Here is a 21,476-nt window from a genome sequence, read left to right on the forward strand (position 1 = left end):
GAAATAATAGAAAAGAATGGCAAGCGAAAACATATCGACAAGTGCACCTTGAAGTTTGGTCTTTTGATGATTCGTAATCACCTTCCAAGCAACGAAACCTTAGATAACTTTTATCTTACATATAAAGTATATTTATAACAAACATAGATGAAAATTCTTACTTTCTACTTTTACTACAGATAAGGTAAGAAACTGAATTATACAATTTTATAACAAGATGTTATACGATTAAACTTGTTTATTAGTTTCGTTTGACATTAGCGAAAAATACTTTTAACCTTATATATAAAAGATATATCTTCATCAACGAATTATATAAAATGGTTTTATGTCAAAAGATTAATATCTAAATGATTAACTTCAATTGTAAAGTTTAATTGGAATTTCTTTGTTTATCCAAAAAGTTGCAACTGTATTATTATCTTAAATAGGAATAAAATTGAAAACAAAATAGATAACATCACACTGTGACCATTGGCAACCAGTTAGAATCAAATCTTATCCTGTATATTTTTGAAGAACATCATTATGGCTATATCATTTTATGTATTAACATCATAACCAAAGAGAAGATAAGATTAAAGATAAATCAAATCCATTCACGTTCAATACCAAATGTGTTTCATAAAAGAAAAAAAAAGGAGACTGAATTAAGTTTGTTCGCGTTTTTCTAAAAAAAGGCGCTAAATTTACTTATGCAATTAATGATGCATATACAATTATATTGTACTAGTCCCTATAAATGTAACGTCATTTAACTTACTTATTATTATAATATTCTTTGTCCTGTTACGGAAAAATTTAAGTATGTATACTATATTCATAATATATTTCTACCGAAATTGTTTGATAATTTCTCATACAAAAAATCTTTAATCTTTCAAAGCAGATAGTTAAAAATTAAATGCAGTAGAATCTAGTGGATATTTGAAGTATCATAAATTCCAAACAGATATTGTAACAATCATTAATACATTCTGAAAATGTACAATCTGATAAATAGTACAAACATCAAAATTATAGTATTTATTATAATATTTGGAGAATTAAAGAAATATCTATCCAGATTATATTTGTTTAGTTGTGTTTCTAAAAATATGGATTGGTGTAAAAATCAGAAGTGTAAAAAACTTGTTCGTTTTTAAATTAAGAGTATTTGCATTAATATGTATTATAATATGTATTATAGAACACAAGACTCAGGAATCTACAAAAGAAACCAAAAGTGCTAAAATTAACTCAAAATTATCAATATGTATTCAACCTTTGAACGAAGGACCTTATCATAAATCAGGATTAGCTAAAGTCAAGAATAAAATGCACAACATCAAGGTTATTTGCAGATAAATAAAAATAAAATTTTGTTCATATTTCCCTGAGAAACATATTTTTTAAGGTGGATTATACACAACAATTTTATACTATGATAAATATTTTATATTATTCACGTATCCATGAATACAGTATGAATAAAAACTTGTTCTGAAAAATAATATAACATATGTACAAAAATTATATTAAATTATGAATATCAGCATATTTACATGTACAAACCAATGATCTGATCAATCTATTTCACTGATAGCATTTCGAAATAGAAAGATAATCAAACATTCTTAACGTATCACTAAGTAAATAACGTTATGAACATGGTCTCTTTACAAGTGGAAAAGATTGGGGTCATTTTCGCCCCAAACGACATTTTTCCAAACTTCATAATTCTAATAGGTATTACTTTTTATATTGCTTAAAATGAAAAAATGAATTATTTACAATGAAAAAAAGACTGTATTATGATTTCTTACTATATCAAATACTTGATACAATCAACATTTTTGAAAAATGTCTGTTCAGCCTGCCGTTTGATTAAGGTGTTGACAAGTCAAGATATGTTTATATGATCATAGTGTGCTCTCGCGGTGTCGCGGAGTTCAACATGTCCTTAAGAGGTCGTAAAACCCACTTCCGGGCTGAGAAGCCGTGACTCGGGAAGAGTATCGGTTACGTTCATCCTTGAGCAGGTTTTTAAAACGCGGTGAGGACGGTCACCATGGTGATTTTAAGGGTAAAATTTCTATATACCATCCCGAGCCCAACCCAGAGTCATTTCATGATTTTCATCACATTAAAAATAAAATGAATCATCGATGGCCAACCTAACGCAGGATTGTTTGATTGTTTGAATTAGACGTGAATTATAGAAAAGATCTTAACGAATGTTTTATCGTTTAATACGGTCCTAATTATAATTAGTATGTTAAATGTATCCATTTTGTATTTTGTTGTGTTATATTTTTGCTACTTGCAAAGTCGATTTTTTTTATTAAATGGTAATAATGTACATGATAAGTATATGACATATACAGGTTGTACCAAAAATTGTGGTATAAGCCGAAAGGATGTGATTGCCCGTGCAAAAGTAAATCGAAAATGTAAAGTGACAATTTTTGATACAAGGTTTTGTTTTTTTTTTTTTTTTTTTTTTTTTTTAGAAATTTCACTTGAGAAGCAACAACAGTCGACTGAACGAGTTTCTTCGTACTTATGAATGAGGGTGATACCCATGCAACGGAAGTCGAAAATATAGAATAATAATTTTTGATATTAGTCTATTATCATAAAATTTCTACATATGAAGAAACGTGATTTCTTCCAGTTCTAGAACAGGTTAATTTATTTGTACATGTATGAGAGAATGATACAACGTATGGTAATAGTGCTGTAAAACTAAAAATATTTTTTTTCCGATGTATACGATCACAGATTATTAAGAGAAGTGAAAAAAGTTGGGACAATAAAAAAGCCAACAATCACACGGAGTTTCCAAGTGATCATTCATATAAGTACTCTCCGTACTCAGTGTTGCTTAAAACTTTTGTAATCAGACGAGAATGTGTGTACTCGCGGTATGAGCGTTGACTAGAATAATTAGTTTTGTTATTTGATATTAATGTATAGACGAATAGTTTAAAAAACATGTAAATATTTGTGAAGATGAACAGTATTTGTATACGTGCATTCACATGTGTAAAATTTTGCTTCACTTCATTTTCAAGAAAATGGACTACGAAGCCGTGCACTTCAGATGTAATAAGCACTTCATAATTGATTTTATCGAAAACAAAATCCTGTATTAAAAATTGTTATTTTACATTTTCGAGATATGTTGCACAGGAAACCATCCCCTTTTGGTTCGTATTATCAAACAAAGTATCTAACTCCGAAGAAACCTATTCAATTGATCGTCATTGCCTCTCAAGTGTACTTGACGAAATTACACAGTCAATTTTTTTGAAAACAAAGTCTGGTATAAAAAATTATCACTTTACATTTCCAACTTGCTTTTGCAAGGAGAATACTGTCTGACCTGTACCACAATTTTCGGAATACCCTGCATAAATACTAAAAATACAAAACAAATTTTTTATAGAGACATCGTTGTCTGAAAATGTTGCACATATTAATTTTTAAAGCCAATTTTCAGCTCAACCAGTGATGCCGTCTTAACTAAACATATCTAATTTTGTTGTTTCATTATCTACAACTATGACACGAAACATTATTCTCCACATCCGCCCAGTTCCAAGATGTAAACCGATAAGTCAAAAAAGAAGCTACTTTTTCGATTATAGCGCTTCCAATTGCTTATTGTAGAAATTCGTCTGTTACATTTAACATACCCTCATTCCTACTCATAATCAGGACCGTATTAAATGAGAAAACATTTATTAATATTTTTTTATGAAATACTGTATTTCAGGCCTGAAACCTCTTTTCCACTTGCGACTAATCGCCTGACTCGCCAAGTAATGCGACCGGGCCACGCGCGACGCCAAAATTACTGATAGACAATCTATAAATACATTATTGAGAAATATATAAACGAGGCGTAAATTGAGTAAGATACCATTCTAAAATTATCGAAGGTATCAAAATGAAATTTGCCGCAAATTAATTAAGTTGATCAAAACCGTATAGCAGAATAGAAAAGTAATGAATATGAGAAAAGATCACAATGCATCATGACCCAAATGTTTAATTATTCATACGCATAAGATTTTTAATTATGGGAATACTTTCCCAAATGGATTCTTACACCACGTTTAGCACGCAGCTGGCCTCGCTGCGCGGTGATGAGATTTGTGACCCGGTATTTGCTATTGAGGCAAGGAAAAACGAAAACAGAAAATTTGGAAATACATGTTGTTTGTCGAAATTACTGCACGGTTGTTTGAATGTTGCTACCTACGTAGTAGAAGCTACCTAGTGAGTAGAAATCTTTCTCTCAAAAATAATCAATCGTCTTTGACCGTGTTGTAAATCTCGTATCACTTTGAACCTTCGTGAATGTGTTGTGAGAATTGTTCGGGAATCAAACAAAGTTTAACTTTATTCTTCCTAATGGAACCCTTCCTAAAGCAATATTCTTATAATGGAAATGGTTATTAATCTATTTATGTCGAAAAACTATTAATATAGAAAATAAAATTTTAATAAATTAAATAATTAAATTTTTTGTTACCATTAAATATTAACAAATAAATATATGTAGTGTTACGATAGACAATTTTTCATTATTATAGTATTAATTATTTATGTTAAAGATATTATAGATTCTAGTATTATATATTATTATATAATAATAATATTATTATATAGTATTACAAGTTAATAGTGTTATATATTAACACGTCCTCAGGAAAATTTCTCACATTCTAGCAGTAAAACAACGTTCAGTTGCAACCGAGAGTCCTACGCGTGGGCACAGTGAGTATATATTCCATATACTTTGTAGTCATATACAACTGATCTGTCACGGTGAGCCTTGACTTCGCAGTCGCGCGTGGCCCGTAATCGCAGCAACGCAATTGGATATTCTGCCATATACGATAATGGATTTTGTAACTGTGCGCGACTAGTCGCAAGTGGATAAAAGACCTAATCCGGCAGGATTAGTAAAGATTTTAGCAGATACGAAACCGGCACTACTGTCTATGAAGATTTCACCCACGTAAAAGAAAGAAAAAGGTTGAGTGAAGTTTATGTACGAACATGATTATATCATACTCGCATGTTCGTAAAGCGATGCGTTTGTAAGTCTCACTTTTCAATTTGTAAACACAGAGAGATAAGAAAGGAACTCACCTTAGCTTAGCTATTCGAGAACATATACATACTTCAGTAAATATTCGAGGTTTGAAAAAGTCAGGTGATCTCAGCCCAAAGTTTTAGACTTATTCGAGACAAAGATGTCAGATGCTCAGATTAATTATACATAATAAAGTACATATACTCACTGCATCTGGAATCTCATGATATTGCAAAAGATGCATGTATGTTGCTGTGGATTGTACAGGTAGTTGAGAAAAGCCACACTGTGGTTCAATCCAAATCTCAGAAATAATTTGAAAATCGCCAGAACTCTCAGCATCTTCTACACTTATTTCGCCATCTGCAGTACCTAAAATGTATACAAATTTATTGCCAAAGAAACATTTTTTATCTAATAACTATATATACGCATTTTCATTCGTGATCGATATACTGATAAATAATAAAGCTTCGAAAATGCACATATTTCAAAAGCTTATGGAGAAACAGTCTGCTGTATATCGATCATTTTTACACAAAATGTATTTGTAAATGTAAAAGAAAACTATCTTACAAAGAATGTTTTACACGGAATGTTACCGCTTTTTTGGTTATATACTACTTATTCACAAGTATTTTCTTTATATTATAAAATAATATAATGTAATATAATAATTATTTCTACAAATATCAATATCTTTACCTTCATCAGTATCTTCTTCCGATGCACTATCGCGTTCTAATGTTGTATTTGACATAATATGCGGTGGAAATAAAATATATTGAATAATACACGGATATGATGTATCATTTTCACCAACTCCTTGCATTTGTACTTCAAGAACCATGTTTATAATACCCGCCGCTGAATATGTGAAACTGAAACCCTCAGCCAAACGCATTCTACAATAACGAAACAATAACGTTAATGTAAAACTTCTTTAAAACAAAATAAGATACGTTGTTATGAAGAATAGCAAAAAGAAGTATTAATATAAAGTACTTTGTAATTGTGGAGAGAATTCTTGCGATCGCAGTTATATTCAATCGTGGTAATACAATTCCAGGAATGGTTTGTACGAATGGCCGTTTTACATGCCAAAGCCATCGATTATGGTATAAGTATCTAGACAAACTAGTCGTCAAAGTTCCACCTAACATTGGTGTAAGTCTCGTTGAAATAGTCTGAGCCGCATCGGGGAATACAATTAAACTCAAATCAGTTGGCATTCTCTCGTATCTAATTAATATCTTCTCTAAAGATTTATGGACAATGGTGCAAGAAGGTATTTCTTTTTGTTCCGTAGGTCTATTTGGTAAAGTAAGTTTAGACAATCGATCTAAAAGATCGACAACAACATTATGTCGAACAACTCCTTCTGTTCCAGCTGCGAATGCGATATTAAGAATGACACAGAGAGCTTTACAATTAATACGAATCAGCGAGAATGAAACTGGGGGTTTATCCGCTTCTCGATAAATAAATTGTACATATGTATGATTTTCGACGAGAACGAAAGTTGCCCAATTCTTTAACATGGCATAAAGGACAGCAGCTGCCTGACGGCTTTGAACACATTGAAAACGACCACTTTGATTTGCTTGATGTAAATGCCTTGGCAACGGTCTATCGTGTGATAAAATTAACGTTACTCTTTGTGTGTGCATCCAACGAGCCCACTGTAAAGGATTTAAAGACACTACAGGTTGCCAAATCTGTCCGAATTGTGGGCATGCAGCATCGCTAAAAATAAGTATATTCCTTGCATAAATTTCTTAAATGAACTTAGCTTCCATTTACTCAAATTATATTATAGTTTAATAATGCCAAATATTCATGTGTTTATTTATTTAGTTACTAAAATTTATTTATTTAGTCACTCATAAAATCACGCTTGAAAGTCATAGATACAAAATTCAATTCACAAACATACCTAAGTTGCACCGTACTAGGTGAAGGATAAGCCGATAAATAAAAAACCGGCATACCGCTTCTGATTGTATCTGGTACATTATACCAAGTCCAACCAAAATCAGGACTCCAACTGAAGTGTGCAAGCATACTGTCACCTTCTGTTAAAGATGTTAAAGTTGCCCAAAATCGATTGACAACACTTTGTCGATATTGCGATTTCAATGGCTTTTTCGATAAACAAGTGATATCATGTAAAAATTCATAAGGAGCTGTAATAAATTTGCTTTTAACACAAAGAATGTCTTATTTTTAGTTGATTTTGTAGAATATTTGAAAACGATCAAGAAGTCCTAAAATAATATTAATATATTTTATTTTAATTTACCTTCTGTAGTAATTGTGTACTGTATTGTATTAGATGTAGATAATGATTTTGTTAACCAAGGACATGTTACTATATATTCTAATAAAACACTAGACTTCCACAATAATACAAAGCAAATTTCAAGTACTTCGTCTCTCACATTGGCACGTTTTATTAAATATCCCTCGCGGAGACGACAACACAATAAACTACTTAATGTACATGTCACTTTATCTTCAATTTGTTTCTTTTGTAAAAGTTGTGTCGATTTTTCTCCATAAAATAATAAATTCTTAGAATGCCAATTTGAATAATCTGGCACAATGTTACAACATACTTCACGATATAATTGCCAACATAAAAAGTTTTTGTGATAAACATTCATTTCGGTTTCGTTTAAATCTACCTATAAAAGTTATTTAATTTATAAAATATATACTATATATTATATGTATATATAAATGTGTATGTGTCCTTAATTACTATAAATTAAATATAAATATGCACACACACATATGTATTATCTGTAAAATTATAACAAAATATTCTTCAAAAGCTCGCAAGTTTAATAATATAGCACATTTTTTATTTAAAATACACATATTGTGTAAAATTGACTCGATATAAATTCAAATATTTCAACTACAAAATCTAGGATATATAGATTTTTCCATCTGAACCTGAACGAACATTCCGAATTAAGATATATTGTATGTGTTGAAAATTAATATGAATAAAATTTTCAAGTTAAACCATTAGTTTTTATCAAGATAGATCAGGAAATATTTGCAAGTACATAGCGTTTACTGATAATAATATATAATAACTAAATAATATATAATAACAATATACCATTAACAATTTCGAATAAAAAGTAAAGAATATTTAATAATTTTTACTTTTATGAAAGAGATTAACAATAATGCAATATTTAATATCTTTAGTATTTAAATATAAAAATAACATAATGAAATATTACGTACACGATATGGAATAAAAGACATGTAAGTACCCAATGTAGCTCTTGCAATGAAATGTAATAAATCTTGATAGGGGACTAAACCATCAGCAGAATGTGGATGATATGTACTTCCAACATGTAGAAAACTGCATGCAATTGTTGTTGCACGTAACTGTTGTATAACAGAATCTAAGACATGAACATCGGTATTTCCTACTATACCATCCGACACAATTATCATATCTAAAAAATTCAGTATCATTCTAATTAATTTTAATAATAAAAATTTTTTTATTGTTACATTACAATATTATTACGAATTCTGAAACAGTGTCACAATATTTAAAGTAATATTTTGTACTTCAGAATTAACAAAATAGTCGTAATGAATTTTTGCATCTAAAAATTATTTGTGACTGTTGTCAGAAACAATAGCAAATAGCTATTATTTCTGACCCAGGGCAATATTTTTGTTGTATCAGATGAAAAATACTAATTTAGCATTAGTGTTAATTGGGAATTAACTACAGATATACACATTGTAATGTTGCGAACTTAAATATGTTAAACAACTTTTCTGTGTATAAAATTTCTAGTTTAATAGCAATTGATATATCGTAATCTTATTCTTCTTGAATCGAGGGCTAAACGAACACATGGACAATTACATATGTATGGACAAATAGATATTTGGATAAGGATGTGTTTGAAAAATCATGAACTTTTTTGAGCAATATATTCTCCAAGTTATTTAAATTTTCTACAATATTATCTAAATCACTGCACTACATCGTCCACCCCCGCATTATACAGGACCTCTGTGCTTCTTGTAGAATTACAACGTAGAAAGCACGATATGAGGTCTTAAAAATTCATAATACAAAAAGTTCAGTAGATTTTCAACCAAATGAACTACAATTTAAAGTCCTTATACAATATACATGCTTAAATGTCACAACCGACCAATCTATGAATCAATTGGATCAATTCGGAAAATTACTCGGAAGATTTACGCGGATACATCTGAATGGATTTAAATGAATTACCTTATATTTTTATTTTTATTATTGTTTTTTATAGAACATTTAAAAAAAAATAATGCACATAGTAGTATGTCATATAGTCTGTAATTTGATTGACAAAAGCAATATACATAGTATTATGAAATTCAATGGTAGTATCGCTTACCAAAATAAGAATTTAAAAAATATCCTACATTTCTATAAATACAAGAATCATATTTCTTCTATATATTTATATTTCTGTTTATACATATATTCTCTTTTTCTATTCCAATATGTGTTAATACATATGTATATTCATAATACTTACGTGCACAACTATGTTCCGGTAGCAGAGTAAGCGCTAACATTCCATATCTCAACATATTGATAAAGCTTGATTCCGGGGAAATTATCGAAGTATTAGTAACACAAGTATTATTATTTTTATTTAGACAAGTATTGTTCTCTTCAAAAAGACCTCCGACTAAACGTTCGTTTTCAGCTTTTAAATTTTCCAATTGTTGACTAGCTACAGCGGTAACACATGCCACTTTCTCTTCTAATACATGAAGTTGGTTTTCTATGAAATTTGTAAGCTGTTTAACGTTATCCAAAGTTACAAGCCAACCTTGTACTAATACTTGCTGCGCAGGGCTTGTAAAAAAGGGTGTATGGGCTATTATGGTTACATAAATCTCTGGTTGCATTATTCTTTTACTTCCTGGTATTGTAAACTACAACAATATTAAACTCGTTTGTGCAATAATTTTATATTCATATAGATCATTCATTTGTTCTTAATTTTTTTAATTATAGGTATACCTTTTGTGAGATAAATTCAATGGAAAAGTGACACAAAGTATATAAATTATGACAATTGTTCTTAAAGAGATTCTATATAAAAATTTTGAGGTTCGATCAAAACTCGGCTTGATCATAAAATGTTTTAAACATGTATAACCTTATATGTATTTTTTAAATTTGGTTGATAACTATTACGCGTAAGGTATATCTATTGTTGGTCGAAAGTTTGGATTCACTGCACGATATAAGTAGTACATATTTCGCGATATTATATGAGTTTCAAATAATAAATTATTACTTACAGGTCTAATAATGCTTTCCAAGAAATGTTTAGTAGCCATAAATACTTCATCTATAACTATTTCACCATGTTGTATATCCTATAATAACAATAAATATACGAGAAAAGACTTTTTATATTATATAAATATTTTAATAAATATATTTTTAATTTAAAAATTTTTACACATTATAATACATATACGTTTTTTTTTTTTTAGATATATATAGTGTCAGTATATGATTGAAGTGAAAATGGAATTACAACTATCCCTTGTGATCATCGGTTAAGTAGCAAATATTTAAGTACTTTTAGTATTATTTTATATTATTTAAGTACTATTCGTATGATATATAGCGTCAACCAAGTTTTATTCGTGCAAAGATCAGAGTAAGAAATATTAAGTGTGACCGAGAAAGAAATGTTTGTCAGATGCTCCACAGTATCATTGATCTATGTACACAGCTAATCCCTATCAGTGAGTAGAGAGATCGACTATAATGCAGCAATTTACCTATTTTAAACAATCATCGTACAACAACCTATTTTAAATAATCATTGTCTCCCACAGTATGTAAACTTTATTAAGCATCAAATTTTATTACTTTGCACAATAAAAAGTTTTTTTTATAACAATACACCTATCTTTATATATTACATTGCATTTACACTTCGATATAATTAATAGCGTATCTACAATAATATATAGTTTTGGAAGTTTCTTTTTCCGCAACTCTCTGCTAGGTAAATGACACTGTGATAAGTTCGCAGAATCTGTATAACGGCGTAAGGCGAGTTATGTTTGAGAAGGGATTCCTAGCGAAAATTGAATTATTTACAACTTGAAAAAATAATCTTCAACCGATATTTTTGCATATCAACTTTCCTTTGTTCCTGATCCTTCAAAAGTGTCTACAAATTCATTAACACCCTATATAAGCTCCTACTATTAATTTTATATGCTAAATTAGTTCCTAAACTGAATCGTATATATTACGGAAGGTACTATGGCAATAGTAACGTTATTACATTTACTTATTAAAATTAAAAAGGAAAGATGTTGTTGCAGAGAAGAAAGGGATGAGTAAAGATATTAATATATTATTAACAACCGACTAACCATGTCGCTAAATAAAATCATTAAGGAACATTAATAATTAGTGTGTTTGTAAATGTTTATGGAAACTCTACTCTTACATTTTACATTTTAACGCCAATTTAATTGCATAAATTCACGTCCAAGTTATAATCTTTTATTGTTAGTAAAAATATAGAATAATATAGTACTTGATTCTTTATCTTAATTATTTTACTGAATTTAGAACTACATACTTACCACAGTTGCGAGTGATGGACTTAAGTCCAAATTAAAGACTATCCTGTACTTATGCGCCAGAAATATTACTGAAGTTGTAGAAGTTACTTTGTAAAGATACTGATGACATGTTTCAGGGGACCATGATCCAGATTTATTTTTCGGTAACACTGATACAATTTCTAGTTCTGCTGCTTCCCTCGTTTTACAACTTGAACATTGGATACTTATCACAGTATCTAAATGTTCTAACATCCATTGAGCTCTTACATTTCGAGATATAGGAAATCCTTTTTTCATTAACAAAAAAACAGTATCTGCTTCCAAAATAACTTTCTCCTGTAATATAATATTTCCTTTATATAATATAATATCAATTTAATCAAATAATGAGATTAATGCAAACACAGTGACATATTTGATGATGTGGAACCCATCTTACAGAACAGATTCATGGCCAATGATCAACAACAGACAAAGTCGATCAATGGTTATTATTAATTAAATAAATTAAAATTTGTTAATTAAATAAGCAAACAATATTACATAATATTCAACATACATAATATTACATACTATTAAATAAGTTAAATTGTATATTCTTTATCATTATACAGGGTAGAGAAGATAAAGTGTAACAAGCTGTTTTTTTCGAAGCCATTGCAGATGTAAACTTAAAATTTTCAAATATTAAATGGTGCAGAAAACCTAACATTTTAGGATGTAAGACGTTGTATGTAAGATATTGTGGGAGTAAGTTTCTTAAGAATAAAAAGAATGTTACCCCAATTTTTTTAAATGGGATGGCAGATTAATTTTTCAATATTCGGACAGATATTATTAAACCTAACAACTTTCATTTAAGACATTTTTTTTTATTTTGCATTTTATTAGTTAAGGAGTTATAACAGAAAATACATTACGGAAGAGGAGTTCCGTAAAGATGTCGAAAACTATTAACTAAAATTTATTTGAAAATTATTTTATTAGATATTCAAAGAATTGTCCATTCGCTTCCAAACACACATTTATTCTTGTGATAATAGCTTTACGAACATTTAATAACATTGCTGGAGTTATGGATTTACATGCGGTATAAATTCTTCTTTTCATATCCTCTTTCATAATTGATACCGTTACCATCACTTTTTTCTTTATGTAGTCCCCCAAAAAAGCTAACTGGTGTTAAATCAAGTGATCTATTTGAAAAATAATTTTCAAAACAGAATATATTTCTTCTGATATTTTTCGTATATATCTTTGTATAAGGTATTTTCCGCTACAACTTCTTAACTATACAAAATAAAAAAAGATATGCCATAGATAAAAATTGTCAGATTTGATACCATCTCTCCGAATATCGAAAAATTAACATGCCATCACACTTGAAGAAAATGGAAGTTACATCCTTTCCCTCCTTCAAAAAATTCACTCGCACAATATCTTACACTTTAAAATATTAGCCTCTCTGCATCATTTAATAACTGAAAATTCAAGCTGATATCTGCAATCGCATCAAAGAAAATAGCTTGTAATACTTTACCTGTCCCATCCTGCATACATAAATTTCCATTATCTGTTATATTATAAAATAGCCGCGGAAGAATCGAAGAACTTCAAATGTCGCATTCTAATATATTACGTAATCTAGTATTACCTTCGAGTAATAAAATATACTTCTAAAAAATTATAAGTTTACTATCACACTTTTTTTCTAAATACGACATTAAGAAAATAGTCAAAATAACACACTGGTGTGCGAAATTAAAGGATTGCTACCCTTTGACCGCAAAATTGTCGATATTTAAACTACCGCAACTTCTTAACAAAAAATCACAGGTACACATTTTCCTTACATCTACAAAACTATGTAAAAATCGTTTTTAAGAAACCAATACATTTAAAATTTCTTCCACCACTAGCTCTCAAAAAATATTTGTACTCTGTAAAAATATTTCTTAATTTCGTTTCACACATAAATAATTTATATGTTACACATATATTTTTTGTAAGTAACTAACATCTTTACTATCAAATTTGAAATTGTTATCTTTAAATCTATTTGCAATCAATAACATTTTGATTTGGATAGTATATATTTTTGATTTTACATAAATAAATCCTTTTATTCTTAATATCATCTTTGCTGATTATAGACCAAACAATATATAAGAAATTCTTTTCATATTAATTAAAGTACACATTTTAACTAATCTTTTTTAATTTATTCAATTTTAATTTGAAAATTGCATTTTCAAAAAAACGAAAGTAAAGCAGATATTAAATATTGATATATATTAATAAAATACTAATTTCAATTAATATTTAATTAATATTATATAATACATATTATACTATACATATAATTTATTTGTTTAACTGTATAGAATTTGATATTTGTCTAAACTTATATAAGTTGAAAAGTTATACTTTTTTTAATCATAAATCATCAAACATACAAAATAATGAGCTATATGGGGGAAGGTACTAGGTATTATCACAATATCTAATATAAATTTTTCATAATTACCTCATTTTTTGTAGAAGGCATGATGTTCATTTTTATTTACTGCATATCAATCATTATTAGTAGAAAAAATAAATTTCTCCGTACGTTCCACTAATGAGTAACACAGAATTCATGTTGACAAAATCAAATACACTAATGCACTATTATCACAATTTCCACTGTTTTCACAACTGTTCAAAGGTTACATTACTAATCATTGATTTGTATGTGCATTTATATGTTTAAAATAATAAATACAACCTCGAAAATGAAATAAATCAATATAATATCAACATAAAATTATATTACATTGAACTACGATTAAACCCACAATATTATTACTTTATGTATTATTATTGGTTCCATGTTAGTGAATATCACTATGGATACCCTATGTAATTAGAATTGAAATAACTGTTTAAAATTAGATAATATTTACACGAATCAAAAACATATAATATATCATCTTTAAAAATACGCTATATCATATTGCAATATTGACAGAATTGTGACCAAATTGCTTATAAATAATAAGGTGCATATAAACTATATTGATTAAACTCTGCAAAGATTCAATGGTATAACAAATACAATTATTTCAGATTTATTTACAAAATTATCTATGACTTATATACAATGAATAATATAACATCATAAATATGTCAATAAAAAATTAAATCATTAGCTATGATTTAATATCTTTAGTTTACGTCATAAAATCTTAAATAGGAACTGCAAATAAAAGTGAAAGTTTATGTTTTGAATATATTTTTAAATGAAATATTTATATGTATATAATATGTATATAAAATATGTGTATAAAATAACATAGCAGAATGTAAACCGAAAGTTAATGCTTTAGATATAATATTATGTGTGTATATCTCGTATAACCCATCATATTACTTTTAGGTTAGAAAAGAATGAAAGATAATACAGAATAAACTAACCTACTATCATATTGTAACCCACTATAATCACCCTATCACCAACAATCACCACAGATGAATAATTCTATACGTTACTATTAGGTGACAGCACAAACGATTTTAAAGCATGCAGATATGTAGTTGTAAACAACCTGACATGGTTATATTAAATTAACAGGTGTAGACTTCAGCTTAGTGGACGCAATCCTCGCGGTGGCAAGAGAGTAAAGTATAACAATAACCCAAATCTAACCCAATACTCACGATTCAAAATCCCGCTACAAAATGGCCACCACCCACGTGCTTCTGTCTATAGTCAGCGTCTCCATTCATTGGATGAATCATGGCGTCAATGGCGTCAAAATAACCTGTCGAATACGCTAAACATGTTCGAATTTATGTACGCATAACTTTGGAACCAGTGGATTTAGCATCTTAAAACTTGCATTTTCGAATTCTACACATTAATGACTACAAGACTAAGTAAAAAAGTTAATAATATTACGTTTTCCAAAACAAAGTTCAGTCCTAAAAGAAATTTTAAAGTAGTTTTATATTATAGAAATTTATATATAAATAATTGTAATTGAATTAATACCAATTATATGACTGAAACATTGACATTATAATGCAATTGCAATACATAAATTAAAACATTTACATTCTTTATAGTTAATATTGTAAAAGAATTATAGTATTAGAAAGAACCTGAAGATATTTTAATAAATTGCTATATTGTATAAAAATATTGTAACTGTTTAAATATAAGTAAAAATATGAGCACACAAAGAGGAAATGCTAATCGATCAAGACCACAAAAGTATCAGAATCAAACTGTTTTCAAAAACGATTTACATGACAAATCAAATAAAACAAAATATATTAATAGCATTCAAGTTGTACATGTATGTGAAAGATGTAAACAAATAATTGAATGGAAAATTAAATACAAAAAATATAAACCATTAAAAGCAGCTGCAAAATGTATCAAATGCGAACAGAAAACAATAAAACATGCTTACCATAACATTTGTATACCTTGTGCTATACAATATAAAGTTTGTCCGAAATGTGGCAATAAATGTAACATTGTTAAAGAAGAGCCTGGTATAGAAGAAACTAATAAATTAGATATAGAATTACAGAATCTGCTCAAAGGATTATCTGAAAGAAAACGTAGAACATTCATACGTTATATGAATAAAAATGGTATTTTAATTAATATTATTATATATATAATTACATAAAAAATTAATTTTATATAATATTGCATACCTGTATAAAATTAAATTTCAAATCATATACTATGTTTTAGCTGCAAGTAACAAGAATAAATGTATCAAGGAAAACAAGGAAGAAGCTACAAATGAAGAAAAGGAATCAAAAGATAATTGTATCAAACAAGAAATATTATCCAAAGAAGATTTGTTATTAAAATTAAAATCATTAATGATTGAAGATGATGATAATGACTTGGATATTGATAATGATACTGATTCAGATTCATCTATGTAGAAAAGTAAAATGTAGTTTTTACTACATCAAAAAAGAGGAAGTAATGAATTCGATAATAATTACCATAAAAATGTGCTATATATTTACAACTGATATTAAATTTTGACATTTTAAACAATTTGACAGTATGATTACTATTATTATTGTTGTTATTTCTTGTTATTTCTTGCAATATTCTGTATACCTGTCTTTTCCTTTTGCTTCCTTTAATGATGCATAATCCACAGAATGGAGATAAGATATTTTTTAATTATCTTATATACCTCTTATTCTATAGCTGGAAATAAATTTACCATAATGATTTTGAATGCAGCCCTTTTCACGACTGGTTTTTGAAAAATATACTTTCTTAATCTTCTCCTCGAGTATTATATTAAATATGTGCATATGTGACCTCAAATGGTCATTCCATACAGGTTAAAGAAATGAAAAGATAATTTCTATGGAAATGGATAGTCTATTGTTAGATGTGCAGTAAATTGATTAATTAGATCAAGTAATTCTAAAAAAAGCAATATTTCCTTCCATGTATGCATAACAAATAATTTCAAATTTCGCATATCGATATCGCTACATATGAAACCAATTTCACACGGTAGCGTAACATCACATGTAAACGGTAGTTGAATCATTTGTGTACATACGTCAAGAAAGGACGATGTGATATTGAATTTCGGTCTATTGTTTCTTCACGATAATATAAATATAATTATTATTAATCATATTTCAATTCTTAAATTTTTATAATAATTATAAATATGACCTCGGCAATAGAGTCCATGGTAGTAGATGAAAAACAATTACCAGAGAAACCCATAGACAGAGAAAAAGTACGTAACATCAAAAACTTTTAAGAAATATCGATTGAAAATTAACTCTTCCAAATGTAGAAAAAATTACTCATATATCGAATATTTTTTGGAACAAATACTTATTTTATATCTAATAAATTTTTATAATATTTAACTTTCAGACATGTCCACTTTTACTCCGGGTATTCTGTAATACAGGAAGACATCACAATATAATGGAATATAGTAGGGGAAATGTCCCCTCGAATGAATTACAAATATATACATGGTAAAATATTTTTATTACAAATATTTAAAATTACATATATATTCATATATTATAACTTGTAAAAAAGGTTAAAGACATTTAGAAATATCAAATCTAATCTTTGATAATAACCAGGATGGACGCAACCTTACGAGAGATTACAGGTTTAGTTAAAGAAGTAAATCCAGATGCTAGAAGTAAAGGAACATACTTCGATTTTTCATTAGTAACACCAGAATTACGAAATTCTGGATATCGCATGAGAGAAATCGGAGTTACTTGTTCAGGACAAAAGGGTGCAGATGATAATAAAACACTTGCTCAAGCACGGTATGCTTTTTTATAATTAACGTTAATTTTAAAATAAACAGCATAATTTTACTTATTTTTATAATTGCAGATTTACAATTGGCGATTATTTAGATATATCAATAACACCACCAAATCGACAACCAGCAATTAGGCGTGGTGCACTACGTCAATACTAATTTAAGTAACAAAGATTTTATTTTCTGAAACTTATGTTAACAATTTATTAGTTTTCTATTAATAAACAATATATAATACTGAAACTATGATATCATTATATAAATATATCATTTACTTTTCCCATTTCATGAAAGTCATGATCTGGTGATTGATTATTCCACATCAAATGTTCAGATTACATTGGTGCTGGTGTGCAAATTCATGAAGCCAATGAGGATTCTTTACTGTCCAATGATGCAATTTCTTTCAATTATTAATTTGAGACTATTTCAGTAACTATTGATTTTGGACCTTATTTCATATAAAATTTATTTCATTTTATGTAAAATTTGATGTTTTATCCAAATTCGACAGAACTGTTAAACATTCTTCTTAAAACACTGAAGATGAGCAACATATCTTGATAAGAAAACAAGTAATTTCTAAGTTATTTGAAGTCACGTTATAGGATTCATCATTGCAGAAGTAAATAAATAATATAGAATGTTTATTAATATGCATTTATTTTATTATTTAGTTTTTATAAAGTTTAGTATTTATATGCAAGAAATTCCTTTATTACAATTTATAATAATAATGTTTAATTGAATAGTATAAATGCTCTGAATGTGGTTCTTATGTCAATTTTATTCAAATTTCAGATTATTAATAGTTTTTATTTTTGTATTGTATTATGTTGTAATTTTTTAATTATTTTTTTTGTACATTCTTTATTATAAAAGATGGAGGATAAGGAAAATAAACCAAAGTTGTTGAGTTGTATGATAAAAGGTAAGATTTTATAGAATTTTGATATAAAGATATAATATTTCATTAATATTTATGTCAATAAAATAAAATTTTGATTCTCATATTTTTCGTAGCAGAGATTTATTTATAACTATGGCATATGTTAATGACTTTAACACATTTTACTTTGTTTATTAATGTATGTTATTATGTTATATTGACAAACAAAATTTATTTCTTATTAATGAAAGTAATATTATAATGATAATTATTATAGCTACTATTTTATTTACCAAATAATTCATACTACCAAAAAATTATAACAGATATTTAAAATATTCTTTATTAATTTTCAAACATTTACTCATTGCCAATTTTATACATAATAAAAATACATATATATGTGTGTTTGTGTGTGTGTAGGTCCTGCTCCTATATATAAACTGCAAACCTTAGTTGGATATGAAGGTCACTGTCTATCTCGGCCAAGAGGTCCAGCATATACTATAAGACCTCGAACAAAACTTCATGTACCAAGTATTGGACCTGGACCACAATATAATGTTTCAAAATTAACGACTTATGGAGTAGATAATCCTCCCGCATATACAATAGTTGGTCGAGTACCATTTAAAGGTAGCTATATTTATATCATCACATTTAATAAGTAATTGATAATATACTTCGTTAAATAGTAAAAAATTATATTCATGAAATTTTAAGTAAAAATGATTCAAGAATCATAATAGTTCGTGAATTAAAGTGAAAACCAAGTAATAGTAGTAGTTTAAGTTAGACAGACTTTTTTACATTTCACATCCACACATCTTCTACACAGTAATTTTTAATTACTTTTTATTTAATTTTTCTTTGAGGTTCCAATCTTATTTTAAGTTTGATACAATGAATGATAGTTTAAAAAAAATTTGATATATTTTAAGTAAATATCTGTTATAAAAAGCCATTTTTTAAATGTAGTGAGTGATTTTGGACCAGGACCAGGAGCACATTATCCAGAGTTATGTCCCCCAATGAATCACAATATTAGAGCCCCTGCTTATACTATTAAATCTAGGAGTAGAACAAAACTAGATGACAGTGGACCTGGTCCAAGTGCATATATTTTACCAACTACTATAGGACCAAAAATTCCTGACAAAGCAGCTCAAGGTGCTTTTTCTATGTACGTAATTAAATTTGGAGTTGAGACTAAATAATTATGTTTAGATTTATAGAATTGATGAAGTAAATTTACATCTTGATAATTTAATAATTTATTTATTTCACGACCGGGGTAACTTCATATACACATATACATAAAGTTATATAATTTCTGCTGTTTTAATTTCAAAGATATAAGTGAAAGTATTTTTAATGCTTTGATATTTATCATATATGAATGTTTTGAGACTTTGAGTGAACAAAAGAATAATAACAACTGTGAATAAAATATTGTTATTTAAGAATAACATGTAAATTACGCATCCTTGTGTGTATCTCATTGCTCCTGTTTCTGAAAAAAATAGTATTAATGCTGCATGAGGTACACGCAAGAAAATACACATTCAATTAATTCCTTATATATGAAATTATACTCAGAAATTATAAAATTATCTAGGGCATTGATCTCAACAACATATTGAAACCATTGAAGTCTATAAAGTGTGCTCTATTGTCTATAGGTACAAAAAATAATTATAATAAAATGTCTTAATATATTTTACTATTACAGTGCTGGGATTCACAAACTTAGAGAAGAAGATATTGGTCCTGGTCCAGCAGCTTACAGCAATATAGATGCCAATCTTACAAAACGTAGTTCTCCAGCATACAGTTTAAAATGGAGGACTGGATTACCAGATATAGATAAAAGTCCAGGACCACAATATTATCCTCAATATGATACTGGAAGACGTCCTCCTATGTATTCTTTTGGTATAAGACATAGCGAATGTGCTGGTTTACCTATCACAGGCTTAGATGAAGATTAATATGTTAATTTTGTAAATTAACATAATTTTGTACATAGTACTTTACATGCTTGTGATGTCAAGTTAATGTAATTTGTTTTACATATATATTTAAAATAAATGTTTATATTGTGCTAATTCAAATTGTCTCGTTGAGTTATATAGAAAGTTTTCCGACTTATCAAAAATCATATTTTACATTATTAAAATAAGGATATTCTATCTAGATTTAGATTATAAGCAGTATACTATATTAACAAAATATCTATTTTTCCTTATAATCATTTAATTTTCGTAAAAATGAGTAATGGTAGGAATTAATAGATATAATTTTGCAGTCTTTAAACTATATGATAGCAGCTTTCTCAGATTTGATTAAAAATCTGTGTTTTCAAGTAAAAAAAATATTTTATATGTACAAATGTATATTTACAAATTTGTTATAACAAATCTTTTTGAAGAGTGTACAAATTTTGATGAAAATAGATTATGAAAATAGAATTAATAACTTTCTTTTTCGAAAATATTATTCTAAACTTTAG

The 21,476-nt window shown here is 27.9% G+C and overlaps 4 protein-coding genes across 6 annotated transcripts in view; 3 read left to right on the forward strand and 1 right to left on the reverse strand.

Moving 5' to 3' along the window:
- LOC139992941 (KICSTOR complex protein SZT2) overlaps nucleotides 1–15,355 on the reverse strand; it is a 29,587-nt gene extending 14,232 nt beyond the window's left edge. The window contains exons 1-11 of one of the 2 annotated variants that reach the window (XM_072014254.1): nucleotides 15,194–15,355; nucleotides 14,265–14,504; nucleotides 11,756–12,073; nucleotides 10,442–10,519; nucleotides 9,664–10,069; nucleotides 8,354–8,574; nucleotides 7,392–7,776; nucleotides 7,026–7,275; nucleotides 6,095–6,835; nucleotides 5,795–5,994; nucleotides 5,298–5,461 (exon numbers count right to left, since the gene is read on the reverse strand). In XM_072014254.1, coding sequence (XP_071870355.1) covers nucleotides 5,298–5,461; nucleotides 5,795–5,994; nucleotides 6,095–6,835; nucleotides 7,026–7,275; nucleotides 7,392–7,776; nucleotides 8,354–8,574; nucleotides 9,664–10,069; nucleotides 10,442–10,519; nucleotides 11,756–12,073; nucleotides 14,265–14,294 — 2,793 coding nt within the window. In that variant the 5' untranslated portion in view covers nucleotides 14,295–14,504; nucleotides 15,194–15,355. Of the gene's footprint in view, nucleotides 1–5,297; nucleotides 5,462–5,794; nucleotides 5,995–6,094; nucleotides 6,836–7,025; nucleotides 7,276–7,391; nucleotides 7,777–8,353; nucleotides 8,575–9,663; nucleotides 10,070–10,441; nucleotides 10,520–11,755; nucleotides 12,074–14,264; nucleotides 14,505–15,193 lie in introns of those variants that run through there. The other variant, XM_072014255.1, reaches the window with a different exon arrangement.
- Nucleotides 15,356–15,619: 264 nt separating this feature from the next.
- On the forward strand, nucleotides 15,620–16,999 carry LOC139992951 (uncharacterized protein C9orf85 homolog). Its single transcript, XM_072014274.1, has 2 exons — nucleotides 15,620–16,381; nucleotides 16,488–16,999. The coding sequence occupies exons 1-2, from the start codon at nucleotides 15,949–15,951 to the stop codon at nucleotides 16,685–16,687; spliced, it is 633 nt and encodes a 210-aa protein (XP_071870375.1). The 5' UTR covers nucleotides 15,620–15,948; the 3' UTR covers nucleotides 16,688–16,999.
- A 220-nt stretch (nucleotides 17,000–17,219) lies between these two features.
- On the forward strand, nucleotides 17,220–18,318 carry Bin1 (histone deacetylase complex subunit SAP18). 2 transcript variants are annotated; one of them, XM_072014276.1, is made up of 5 exons: nucleotides 17,220–17,347; nucleotides 17,462–17,517; nucleotides 17,661–17,767; nucleotides 17,882–18,076; nucleotides 18,147–18,318. In XM_072014276.1, the coding sequence occupies exons 2-5, from the start codon at nucleotides 17,467–17,469 to the stop codon at nucleotides 18,232–18,234; spliced, it is 441 nt and encodes a 146-aa protein (XP_071870377.1). In that variant the 5' UTR covers nucleotides 17,220–17,347; nucleotides 17,462–17,466; the 3' UTR covers nucleotides 18,235–18,318. The 2 variants fall into 2 exon arrangements, with proteins under 2 accessions (XP_071870377.1, XP_071870376.1); XM_072014275.1 differs by having other exon boundaries at nucleotides 17,290–17,517.
- A 412-nt stretch (nucleotides 18,319–18,730) lies between these two features.
- Nucleotides 18,731–21,078, forward strand: LOC139992949 (ciliary microtubule associated protein 1A-like). Its single transcript, XM_072014271.1, has 4 exons — nucleotides 18,731–19,006; nucleotides 19,388–19,600; nucleotides 19,943–20,147; nucleotides 20,697–21,078. The coding sequence occupies exons 1-4, from the start codon at nucleotides 18,958–18,960 to the stop codon at nucleotides 20,953–20,955; spliced, it is 726 nt and encodes a 241-aa protein (XP_071870372.1). The 5' UTR covers nucleotides 18,731–18,957; the 3' UTR covers nucleotides 20,956–21,078.
- Nucleotides 21,079–21,476: the final 398 nt, after the last annotated feature.

This window comes from Bombus fervidus, chromosome 12 (genome assembly GCF_041682495.2).
Source record: "Bombus fervidus isolate BK054 chromosome 12, iyBomFerv1, whole genome shotgun sequence".
Taxonomy (NCBI): Eukaryota; Metazoa; Arthropoda; class Insecta; order Hymenoptera; family Apidae; genus Bombus; species Bombus fervidus.

Bases quoted from the DNA above. Each gene is read 5' to 3' on its own strand.
- LOC139992951 (XM_072014274.1), top strand. From the start codon at position 15,949: ATGAGCACACAAAGAGGAAATGCTAATCGATCAAGACCACAAAAGTAT. The intron at 16,382-16,487 runs GTATTTTAATTA...ACTATGTTTTAG, and splicing joins ACGTTATATGAATAAAAATG to CTGCAAGTAACAAGAATAAA.
- Bin1 (XM_072014275.1), top strand. From the start codon at position 17,446: ATGACCTCGGCAATAGAGTCCATGGTAGTAGATGAAAAACAATTACCA. The intron at 17,518-17,660 runs GTACGTAACATC...TTTAACTTTCAG, and splicing joins AACCCATAGACAGAGAAAAA to ACATGTCCACTTTTACTCCG. The intron at 17,768-17,881 runs GTAAAATATTTT...GATAATAACCAG, and splicing joins GAATTACAAATATATACATG to GATGGACGCAACCTTACGAG.
- LOC139992949 (XM_072014271.1), top strand. From the start codon at position 18,958: ATGGAGGATAAGGAAAATAAACCAAAGTTGTTGAGTTGTATGATAAAA. The intron at 19,601-19,942 runs GTAGCTATATTT...TTTTAAATGTAG, and splicing joins TGGTCGAGTACCATTTAAAG to TGAGTGATTTTGGACCAGGA. The intron at 20,148-20,696 runs GTACGTAATTAA...TTACTATTACAG, and splicing joins GCTCAAGGTGCTTTTTCTAT to TGCTGGGATTCACAAACTTA.